Genomic DNA, 12,437 nt, shown 5'->3' on the forward strand with positions numbered 1-12,437 from the left:
AAACTCCAATTTCATATGGTTCTAACACAATGTGAACACGGGGTGATCAAGGCAAAAAAATAGTGGCCCAAACTTTAAAAACTCAAATCAAGATGATGTTGAAAAATGTTTTGACTAAAAAGAAGTTAAAAATTCCAGCAATCTTTTTTTTCTTTCTGTATTCTAGGCTAATTCTACTATAACACCATTTTTAGTCTAATGTAGTCCACATTTTGATGGCAAGCCAACCAAGAGTGCATTGTTACAACAAATAATTCAGGCCAGCAATACTTCCCCCAGTCTCTGTTCATAGTGGAAGTCCCTCAGGATCATGGAAACTGCATTCTGGGCAGCTGCAAATCCCCTCTCAGCTCTCCTCTAATATCACAGCCCTTCTAGGCTGGTCCTCCCAACCATACAAGATCCACCTCAACCTCCAAGGCACCCTCCAAAATAACAATGACGCAGAAACTGGACAAAAAGAAATAATGACAGTGAGGTAGTCAGCCTTCATTTTTTTCCCTTTCCCTTGTGAGTCTGAAACGCTTGCTAATTCGCTAAAGACTAGTTCCAATATTCTAAAAAATAACAAAGTAACACCTAACAATATACTAGTATAATGAAATATTACTAAAATTGAATCTGGTAGAACATCGAGTTTATTATAAAGATTATATGGTATGTTATCACTTTCATTTCTATCCCTATTTTTGCATGGGTAATCAAGGGTCAATTATATGAACTAATATATCCAATCCCACCATATCTCAAATCCTACTAATAAATGCCCATGACAGTTAAGAAAACTGTTTATTAACCCATAATCAAGCTCAAATTTATCTTCCAGACACAGTTGGAACCAACAGTGACATCCTCCCTCTGTACTTGGGAAACTCACTTGTATCTAGAACACGGATGCCGATGGGGGCTGACTCCTCCTCCGTCAGCCGGTACCATTCCTTCTGAGGGCTGGGCAGCCACTCCTCCACATGGCAGGAGTAATTGCCTGTATCTCGGGGGCTTGCCTGCAGCACTGTGAGCCGGTAGAGCACTGGGGAGAGCCTCTGGAAGCGAAGCCTGCCCTCCCAAGGACTGCCCTCTGGGCCAAAGACAGCATCTGGGCCCACGCTCAGCAGGGCCGTCCGCTCTGTTGGGTCGTCGTCGTCCTCCTCCTCCTCCTCCTCCTCCTCCCTTTCCTCTTCCTGTTCTTCCAGGCCAGGGCTGCTCCTTTTCCCCCCAGCTTTAGTCCTCAGGGAATACCAGGCCACAGCGAAGCGGGAGTCCTGGCTGGAGCGGGACACGATGCTACAGTCCAGCTGGAAAGCTGCCTTCTCAGAGACCGTGGCATTGGGGACGACTGTGTCCACCTGCAGGGAAGCATCTGGGGAATGACAAGGGACAAAGAGAGAAGGGGTTGTTTAAATTTATTTGCTCAAAATAAACTAAATGTCCATCATTAAACACATGATAGTAACATCCATACTATAAGATATTATGCACCTATTGAAAAGGCATAGGCAGTGCTACAGGTGGAAGTTGATCCAAGAAAAATTGTTAAGAGTACAGAACAATGTTACTGTCCATGTCATTGTATGCAGAAAACATATTTTATTTTGACATACATATCTGTTTATATCTGCATAAAATATCTGTGGAAGAATTCATAAGAAGCTGGTAGTGTGGTTCCTTATGGGAATCCCGGGGGGAAGAGGTGTTTATTTTCACTGTAACCCCTTGTAGTGGCTGAATAGTGTCCCTCCAAAATGCATGTCCACCTGGAACCTCAGAATGTGATTATTTGGAAATAGCAACTTTGCAGACGTAATTAGCAAAGAGGAGGTCTTGCTGGATTGGGGTGGGCCCTAAATCCAGTGGCTGGTGCTATGAACTGAATTGGTCCCCCTCCAAATTAATATGCTGAATTCATAACCCACGATGTGACTACATTTGGAGGTAGGACTTTTAGGAGGTAATTAAAGTTAAATGAGGTCATAAGGCTGAGTGAGACCCTAATCCAGTAAGACTGGTGTCTTATAAGAAGAAGAAGAGAGAAGATCTCTCTCCAGGTGCATGCACCGAGGAAAGACTATTCAAGGACACAGCAAGAAGGTGCCGTCTGCGGGCCAGAAGAGCTCTTACCAGAACTTAGCCATGCTGGTGCCCTGACCTCAGACTTCCAGCCTCTAGGACTGTAGGAAAATACATTTCTGTTGTTTAAGCCACCCAGTCTATAGTATTTTGTTATGGCAACTGAGCAGACTAAGATAACTAGTGTCCTTATGAGCACAGGAGAGAAGACAGAGAGAAAGTGGCCATATGATGATGGAGGCCCAAACAGGAGTGAAGCAGCCACAACCAGGGAATGTCTGTGGCCACAAGGAACTGGCAAAGGCCAGGAAGCATTCTTCCCTAGAGCCTTCACGGGGAGCATGGCTATGATGACATCCTGATTTTGGACTTCTGGCCTACAGAACTGTAAGAGAATAAGTTTGTTTTAAACAATCAAGTTTATACTAATTTGTTATGGTAGCCCTGGGAATTTAAAACACCCATGCAGTAACTTAAATTTAAACTGTGTGCATGTAGCTTATTGCCTAAAACACAGAGAACCCAAGGAGATCAGTATCTCTCCAAGGATTAAAGCCAGATAACAGACGACAAGGCTGAAAGGGCCCTTCCCTGTGAGCACAGATGTCTCAGGAGGATGTACGCAAAGTGTCCTCCCTGCTTAGGTGGGAGACACAGAGTAACCACAGAGAGGGACCCCAAGCAGGTGAGTCACATCTCACAGATGCCAACAGACTTAAATCTGTTTTGCTGTCTTTTTTTTTTTTTTTTTTTTTGGCTCACTGTAATATGTTCTAAACAAATAATTCACTCCCTAATTCCTAAAAGGCCTCCCTTTGGCTCTGCTTATGAAATGTTCATGAAAGGTGCCAATGTAATGTAAACTGAAGTAGAGATACCAAATCAGATCCTACTTGGATGAAGACCAAATAGGAGCACTTTCCAAGTATTGTCCTGGGCTTTCAATGAATTGGCTTAGTGTCACTCACAGGTGAACACAAGGCTGGGCTTCCCATTGCTCTTGTGGGGGCTCTGCCAAGCCCCTCTGCACCCACCTCCTGCACCCATCTGGAATCTCAGTGTGCACTGCTGGCACAGGAGGGCTCAGTAACCAGCTACAGGTGGCAGGCCCAGCTCTCTCAGGGACAAGAACATGCTTGAGAACAGAATAAGGCCGGGTGGGGACTATTCAATCAGTTCACAGGTAACTCAAACTCACTCAACTCCTCAGCTGTAACTCCAAGGCCATTAGAGAGCCCTACTAGAGACCAAGGGGAGCCCCCCACCCCATGCTTTTCTCCTCCAGAGTCTAACATAGTATCCCCACGCTCCTGGTGACTGGCTAAGGTGTCAAGGGAGGTGGCCCTGGGCGATGTGCAGTGGAACTTATCATGGCCAGGGGCAAGATGGCCAGAGACCATCAGTCATGGAGCTCCTCGGAAACACCTCCTCCCTCTTCACTCTCCCTTTGCTTTCTTGTCTTCTAACCGCTTAACATTTTTCTTGGCCCCTTCAAATGCCTCGTCTGCATAAATGACTCAATACAAGTTTTTTGACAGAAATTAATTTCCACCTTCCCACAATCTCTCTCCCCTTAACATGTTTCTCTACCAATTTAGTTCCCTGCATCTGCCCCCTTCTAGAATATGCCAACCCTCTTCCCTGTTTGGACTTAAATACTCTCTTCTTTTCCAAGTATAAGCCATGGAAAGATGCCGACCTCTGCCCCTGCTGTCTGCGTGACACTAACAGCTCCCCTGGCTCTCACTGTGACCGCCGATTCCTGGCCTGTGTGTGATGATTGTGGTTTTCTCCCTTCCCCAGTTGTGTGAGCCAAACACAACTACTAATCGACTCATCTGCAATCTTAGTGAGGATGGGAGCCCTTCATTCCATGTATTTCAGATTATTGTGAATGTCAACCCTCAGCAGTGGAAGGTGATTATTTTCCTAACAATACTTTTAGAGCTATGTTATTTCAAGTCTTCCATGTGTTTAACGTATCCCTCCGAAAAAAATCTTTGAAGTACATCTGCACAATGAATGTTATGAAACCAGTAAAAATGGTGGCTATGAAATGCTTTCACAGACATGGGAAAACGCTCATAAAAGAAAGTTGAGTGGGAAAAAAGATCACATAAAACAGTAAGATCCTGAGTTTGTTTACAGACAGAGGAAATATGAAGACATGAGGCAAAGACCAAAAAATATACACCAAATTATTAATAGTAGATATTTGTAGGCCGTGAGATTATGGCTAACCTTTCTTTTCAAAATTATACTTTTCTGTTTTCCAATGTTTTGTAATTAGTACAATCAACTTATGCAATCAGGGACAGATGGACAAAGGGACGGGAAGGCAGGTTGATCCAGGCTTGCTCACAGGGTTGAACAGGAGGCAGACACAAGGCTAATGGTTCAGGTCCATGTTGGAAGCACACAGTGTGGCAGGAGGGAAGCCTGGGTGGTCACTCTGCCTGCACCTGCTAGCTGGGTGGTGATTCGCTCCATGCTTTGGTCCCTCATGAGTAAAACCTACCACTCAGAGTTATTGTGAAGACTGAACATAAGTCTCCTAACTGTGGCTGGGATGTAGCTGTACTCAATAAACATCTGTCTCCTCCCACTCCATCTGGGAGCCTCAGTGTGCTGACCTGCAGAATGGGAGGGAGTTGAGGGAGTGGGGGCACTCAGCTGCCATTCTCTACAATTTCACCTTCGGGAAAAGACATGCAGCCATTTCTAGGCAAGGTAAAAAGCAAAAAATATAAATAAGTAAAAGCTCATGGAAAAATAGGAGTTAACTCAAAGTGGAGGCAATTTTCCCTGCAGTTTAGGCAAGACACAGGCGAGTGAGATACTGCCCATTTCCTATAACCAAGGCTGCAGTGCCTCCCTGAAGCATGTCCCATGACATAAGAGACCTGGCACCACCCTGGAGATGCAACATTCCACCAACGAAATGAGCTGCTCTACTCAGACATGAAGACGTGGTGAAAACTTCCAGTAGTGCCCAAGGCCACAAATGTGAATGTCAGGATGCTCAGAAAACAAACAAGATACTGATGGGGTCACGAATTCACTTCTCCTCCAGGTCCTTACAGGAACCATCGACTTTTCATTCTAATATGAATGGATGATGCTGTGATGTTGCAAAGGACATGGGAATCCTGCACATCATAGCTTTGATTATGTGTTTAAATGTGCAACAACAATTATACCTAGTAATTACATGCATTTAGATATTTAGAAACAGCAATAAAGACAAGAAAAACAAAAGGCCACACAGAATAGTTATTAGTACTAATAAAATTATTGGGACCAGGCACAGTAGCTCACACCTGTAATCCCACCACTTTGAAAAGCCGAGGCGGTGGTGGGGGTCACGAGGTCAGGAGATCGAGACCAGCTTGGCCAACATGATGAAACCCCGTCTCTACTAAAAATACACAAATTAGCCAGGTGTGGTGGCATGAGCCTCTAGTCCCAGCTACTTGGGAGACTGAGGCAGGAGAATCGCTTGAATCTGGGAGGCGGAGGTTGCAGTGAGCCGAGATCGCACCACTGCACTCTGCACTCCAGCCTGGGTGACAGAGTGAGACTCCGTTTCAAAAAAAAAAAAGTATTGGGAAGTGACAGAGTGAAGGCTGCACACAATTCATTGTTTTCTATTTAAAGCATGTAAATCGATTACTTTCCACTGAAAATCCACAAGCTGAATTTTCTCAACAACATGGTTATTGTTTCAAGATTTTTGTCATATCTGCCCTTTGTTCCAAATCTGGAAAAAGGAAATATTCTATGACCTGGAATAATCAATGGCCAGATTTTATTCTATTTATGAAATCAAATCACCTTAGGCCAAAGCCAGACGTGCAATTTTCCATTCACAAGAAAAAAAATTCAGGCAATTTTGAATATAAATGCATATACATGTAGACACTCATATATTTAACTGCAAATAATTTATTAATAAACTAATTTTATCCAGTGCACAAAACAGTATACTTAAATGGGAAACACCAGAGGGAGTGGAAGCTTGGGGACGTGGACCCTCACCTGGTCGCATGACTGTCAGAGCTGTCTGCCCAGCGGTGTCCTCTGCCCGCTTATACCACATGCCACTGGGGCTGGGCAGCCACTCCTCCACATGGCAGCTGTAGGTCCCGCTGTCCTGCACAGCCACGTTCTGGATGAAGAGACGGTACACGCCGGGGGAAGGACTCTCCAAATGCAGCCGCCCCTTCAGATTGTTCTTGGCTGCCTGCTCTCCATAGTGGAAGGTGGCGTCGCGGCTCAAGCGGGCCACAGTTTCCCGCTCAGGGTGGTTGGGCTTCCATACAAACCATTCCACCATGAGCTGGGAGGTTATGCTGGTGCGGTTGAGAACCACACACTCCAGCTGTACCTGCCGGGTCTCCAGAACCGACAGGTTCCCCTGGGCTTGGCTGAGCCTCAGGCGGCTGTCTGAAACAGTAAGGAAGAGACGTCAGCGACAAAAGGACAACAAGCAATTCGTACGCACCCTTTCCCAGGGTAGGTGAATGGATGCTTTCCAAATACAGAAGGACGGCAGCACACACTCCATTAGGAGAAACGTTTCTCAGATGTGGCTCCCTAAACATTCTGAGTTCCTTGATCATGTGTCGGAATGCCTGGGTTTCAAGGAGCTCAATGTTACAATAACAGCTGTCCCAAAGTCATAGCCCTCATCAGTTCTGATGCTCACAGGAGGACAAGCACAAGCTGTAGAGACTGCACATCCAAATGACAACGGACCACAAAAGATGTGGCTGGCCGGGGCAGGTGGCTGGGAAGGGCCGGGGAAGGGGATGGTGAGAAACCTCTGAAAAGCAAGAGTAAACTTTTAAAACTGATCATATGGTGGCTAGAAAATGCTGGGCCACCAACTACAAAAGAACTGCAGGGGAAACCCAGTTTAATCTGTTCATGTGTTAGCCCTAAGAATTGTAGTCCAACATCCTTACAAAAACCCACACAGGTTCCTTCTCAGGTTGGGAATGGAACTGATATGACATCAGTAAAGAAAAGACTGCCAGACAAGGTGGCTCACGCCTGTAATCCCAGCACTTTGGGATGCCGAGGTGGGTGGATCACTTGAGGCCAGGAGTTTGAGACCAGCCTGGCCAACACAGTGAAACCCCATCTCTACTAAAAATACAAAAATTAGCCAGGTGTGGTGGTGTGCGCCTGTAATCCCAGCTACTCGGGAGGTGAAGGTTGCAGTGAGCTAAGATCGTGCCACTGCACACTCCAGCCTGCGCAACAGAGTGAGACTGTCTCAAAAAAAAGAAAAAGAAAAAGAAAAAGAAAAGATTGCTACTGATGGAACTGGGTGCTTTGAAAACTCAGCCAAGCAGAGTCTCCTCCAGTAGAAAAATGTCTTTAATGACAGCATGCCCCGATGGCATGCTTGTAATTTCACAAGGGCCCAAATGAATCTATCAGGACCAGAGGTATCTAGAAGCTGTGACACTATGAATGCACAATAGCACCTCAGGAATGAGACTTCTGAGTGACATCAGAGGAGGGGAGGTTGGGCACTTTCACTCATTACTTTCTACACACTGCCTGAATGTTTTACAACATTTATGATTACTTTTGTAATTAAAAAGTCAGAAAATATAAAATAACAAAATATATTTTAAATAACCATTCTCCCTTTCTCCCTCCCCATCCAAAAAATACATATGTAAAAGAAGATATTGACTCTGGTTGTCTCAGGGTTGAAAGGTTATTTTCTTTGTTGAGTTTTGTTTTTTTGGGGGGGATTTTTGTGTGTGTGTGTGTGTATGTATTTTCCAAAAGCTCTGTAAGTGTAGGCTTTCTCAGCAGGGAAAAGAAAAGAACTAGAAGCAGAGAAAAAAGAAGAAAGAAAACAACACAAAGAAAGAAACGAGGAAAGCTGTTTTACTCGGTGTCCTCTGAGTTCCACGTTTATGGTGTTAAAGTTCACTGTAACAGAGACTTCACTAAATGTGTTGAGGGGGGTCCTTCTAGTCCTTCCGCACTGTCCCACTTAGCTTGATTGTAGTCTCAGAGAGGGAAATCCCCTCAATAAATTTAGGATCCTCCAAGAATCTCTTGGTTTCAGTACAAATGAGGAAAGGAAAAAATGGTGATGACTAGAGCGGAAATGCAGAGTGGTGGGGGTGATCATGTTCTTTCAGTAGAGAAAATAATCAGAACTGAAAACAGATGAAAAACAGGAACCAAAAGAACACTGGTGGGCCTAATGACAACCTTCAATGTTTCAAAAGCCCCAGGGACTGGCCTGAAGTCAGGACACAGGTCACCGAAAATGCCAACGGGAATCACTTCAGACCAGAGCTTCCTGTTTAATGCACCAGCAGAGGTTAGCAGAAAATGCCACCGAGAGGCCAGTGAGAATCTCTGGAAATATAATATCCTCAGGCAAAGGAGGGGAACAGACTCACTGCATTCAGCAGGGGACAGGCCACATCTGGAGTTTGGTATCGGGTTCCACTGGCTTACTGAATAGGCCTCCTTAGGAGACAAGCAATAGTGAAGAAAACCAAATCCCTATGCTTACTCAGGAGGCTTCAATTCTAGTAGAAGAGATAGAAAACAAATGTGTGTGTGTGTATATATATATATATTCTAGTATAAAAATAATAAGACATAGTAACTGATAAGTCAATTATAAGTAAATACTTCATAATTACTTATATATGAATAAGTAAATTAACGAATGTCAGGTGGTGATATGTGTTGTGAAAGGGCCGGGGAAAGGAAATCTAGAGTGATGAGTGGGCTACATTTAAGTTAAAATGAGCTAGGAATCCCCCTTCACGGAAGAGCAAGACAAATGAATATCTATGGCCAACATGTTCCAGGCTGAGAGAACAATAAGTACAAAGGCCTTAGGGTGATCAAGGAAAGCAACCATTTATTCCTTATTCAACCAATATTTACTAAAAGTACCATGCCAGTGGCTGAAGATATAAGACACAGCCCTGTCCTCAACATGCTTACAGTGTAGTACAGAAGAAATGCAAACCATTATTAGGCTATGTGTTTTAGAAGGGACCCCTACTAGTAAGGGAGAAATCAGGGTAGGCTTCTTGGAGGTGGTGCTGAATGAAGTCTTAGGGATGGGGTGAAGACAAGGGAGAAGCAGCAGGAAAAACACATTCCAGACAATGAGGGCAGCACAAGCGAAGGCATGGAGATGAGGCTCTGGGTGGCAACACAGCACCCCCCATGGCCCATCAAGAAGGACAGGCAGTGACAACAACGAATTGCAGGGATGTGAGAATGAGGGGTGGAGAGGCCCTTAAGGCTACACTATGTGAGAAGATGAAAGAACTAGGGATCTTTAACAGAGAAGGGGCATACATTTCATGTATTTGAAAGGAAATGACGCAGACTTCTCTTTGGTTGTTCCAGGGGCAGATCTAAAAAGGGAAATTACAGGAAAGTGAACTTTTTAACAATCAGAGCTGCCCAAAAGTGGAACTGAGGCTTGCGGCCTGAATAGCTCTCCCTCCCTGGAAGCATTCTGGCAGAGGTTGAGTGCCACCTGTGAGGGAGAGGAATAAGGGCTACACCATGGGATCAAGGAAGGGCCAGAGGAGGAATGATTCAGTTTGGAGATAGGAAAGGCTTGTCTGGGCTGGGCTGGGAGCTAAGGAGGAAGGGGGATGCAGATGCATAAAACCAGAAAATGCCTTCTAGGTAGGAACTCTGGGTGTGGAGCTGGTGTCAGCCCAAGATTCAGGGTGCAAACTGCAAACCCAGAAGAAGATTCAGGAGCTGCCATGAACCCTGCCTTGCCACATTTTGCTAACCACAGCTGCCCTGCTCCTTGGTGAAGATGGTATCCACAGAAGCAGAGTCAACGATGCTTCCATGAGTCTGCCGTCAGCATCAGGACCCACTGCAGGTAAAATGGATGGGATTGCAGTGTGCTAGGGTGATGGTCTGTGTACCTGCACCCATACTCAGCACACACCTTGCAGACAGTCTCTCCACACCAGCCCCACAGATCCCCACCCACCCCCAGGCAGTCTCTGCACTAAACCCACTGGCCCAGGACAGCCGTGCCCTGCAGCCTTACCTGGCTGTTTCACGGTGACTTCTGTGCGCCCAGAAACCTCCTCTGCCAGCTTGTACCAGGCGTAGTTGGGGCTCAGCAGCCACTCCTCCACATGGCAGTAGTAGCTGCCGCTGTCGCTGACCTCGGCTCTCTGGACGGTGAGGCTGAACAGGCCCCCCGACACATGCCTCTCAAACTGGAGCCTGGCTCTCAGGCCCTCCTCCTCGGCGTAAGTACCGTATTCAAAGGCAGAGTTGTGGGTGGTCTTCAGGATAAGCTTGCCGTCGGCATCCGAGGGCTTGTGGACATACCAGAGCACCGCAAAGTGGGAGTTCTGGCTGGTCTGAGACTTGACTGAGCAGTTCAACTGAATGGGCTTGTTTTCCACCAGGGTGAGGGTCCTCTTGGATTTGCTCACCTGCAGCTTTGTCACTGCAAAGGAAAGGGGAGCACAGGAATCGCCACAGACTCCCAGAAACGAGTACCATCCACCTCCAGGCTCTGAGCCAGGTTTCCTCCAGCACAGTTCCTGGGGGATTTAACACCGACTGGCTTCAGTGTGAGGAAGGCAGCACGGAGCCCAGGCCACCGCTAAACATCCTTCCCTGTCTCCTCCTTGCCATGCGCCTGGCTTAGGCCTTCACCATCTCTCCCCTATCCACTGCCTGCACAGCCCACCATCACAGGGCCTCCAAGGGTGATCCTGCTGAAATACAAATCTAGCTATATCAGGTCTCTGCTTGAAAAGTTTAATGGCTCTGAACTACCTACGGGCTAGAGAGAAACAATTCCTTTTCACAGCACAAAGTCCCTTCAGGATCTGGCCTTCACCCAAGTGTCCTGACTCATCTCTCACGACTCACCCTCAGGCACCCTCCACAGGTGCACGCCCCCGGTGCAGTTTCCCTGAGCCCTGGCCTTTGCCCTTGCTGTCCTCTCTGCCTGTCTCCTTCTGCCACCTCCCACCCTGACCCTTCTCTCCACTTGTCCCTCATTCCCGTCCCCCTGGGCTCCATACCCTTCCTCAGCACCCTCTAAATATCTCTGGGCTGTGTGTCCTCACATCTCTCTCCCATATCCTAGATGGTGAGCTCCCCCAGGGCAGGGATCAAACTCCTTCCACTCAATCAGCCAGTATTTACGGAGTGCCCACTCGGTTTCCCACAGGATGCTAAGTGCTGGGGATGCCCTGAAGAGTAAGCCGGAGTCCCAGCCCTCATGGGGTGGACTGCCTAGCGGACATTCTTATCGCTGCACCCCCAGAGCCTAGCACAGCACCTGGGCCAGGAAAGCATTTGATCAGTGTTTGCTGAAATAGGTGAATGAGTGGGTGAGCGAATGAATGCACGTTGGAGAAACACGGCAACAGGTAATTAGAGGATGCTGCGGGGGTGGGGAGAGGGGGCTTCCTCTGGGGGAGTGAGAGAGAAGGCTGAGAAGACAGTAAACCACGGGACAAGGCAAAGCCAACTACAATCCTCCCTTCTCCTCACTGTCCTGCTCCAAAAACAGACAAGAGGGCAGCTTGTGGAGCGCCTCCCCAGCAGCTAATTAATGACGATGTTCACCTTGCCAGTGGCAAGAAGCCAAGGTCTAATGAAATCCATCTTAGGAAGGTGATTTGAGATCTCACCCACCCCATCATCATTAACCTCGGCTCTGCGTTCCCCTACCCAAGCCTTTCCCGCTACTAAAAATGAAAAAAAAAAAAAAAAAAAAAAAAAACAATTCTAAGTTCCTCTTAGGGAACTAATAGTACAAGAATTGTTCCACCTCCACCACTCTCTTCACACTTAGTTTTTCCGCCACAGGGACCAAACCACTTCCCAGCTGAGAAAGAAAGCAGGGGCAAGGTGCAGATTCCACCCAGGGACAGCAACCTAGGCCTCCTCCAACCAAGCTTGTGTGGAGGGCAGGGGCAGGGCAGGGGTGCCTGGCCAGGCTCCAGCACTCTGCTGGTCAGACTCTTGTCTCTTTAGTCCAGCTCAACCCCAGGAACTGCATCCAGACCCAGGACCCAGCCCACTGGTCATGACCCTGGCCTGCCAGCTGGCTTAAGCTTGGTTTGGCAGCATCAAGGGTTGATTGAGTCCCGTGCATCACAGAACCAAAACTTGTGAAAGCCACAGACTGCCACTTGGTCTCCCTGTAACACACAGACACATGTTCTGAATGGATGGAAGGATTTAGCAAGCCAAGGTGTGGCAAAGTCCAATTCCCAATGCCATGACTGAGCAACACTGCGGAGCATCTCCCGGCAGTGAATCGGACATTCTCTCCAGGAAGACTTGTTGAATTCACAAACCCACAG

At 46.9% G+C, this 12,437-nt stretch overlaps 1 protein-coding gene across 3 annotated transcripts in view; it reads right to left on the minus strand.

Moving 5' to 3' along the window:
- Nucleotides 1-12,437, minus strand: part of IGSF3 (immunoglobulin superfamily member 3) — a 94,631-nt gene that overhangs the window by 4,092 nt on the left and 78,102 nt on the right. For all 3 annotated transcript variants that reach the window (XM_034929812.3, XM_034929808.3, XM_034929809.3), the window contains 3 exons: nucleotides 10,148-10,558; nucleotides 6,106-6,513; nucleotides 878-1,360 (listed from right to left, as the gene is read on the minus strand). In XM_034929812.3, the coding sequence (XP_034785703.2) occupies nucleotides 878-1,360; nucleotides 6,106-6,513; nucleotides 10,148-10,558 (1,302 nt within the window). The remainder of the gene's footprint in view (nucleotides 1-877; nucleotides 1,361-6,105; nucleotides 6,514-10,147; nucleotides 10,559-12,437) is intronic.

Source organism: Pan paniscus, chromosome 1, assembly GCF_029289425.2.
Source record: "Pan paniscus chromosome 1, NHGRI_mPanPan1-v2.0_pri, whole genome shotgun sequence".
NCBI classification, from domain to species: domain Eukaryota; kingdom Metazoa; phylum Chordata; class Mammalia; order Primates; family Hominidae; genus Pan; species Pan paniscus.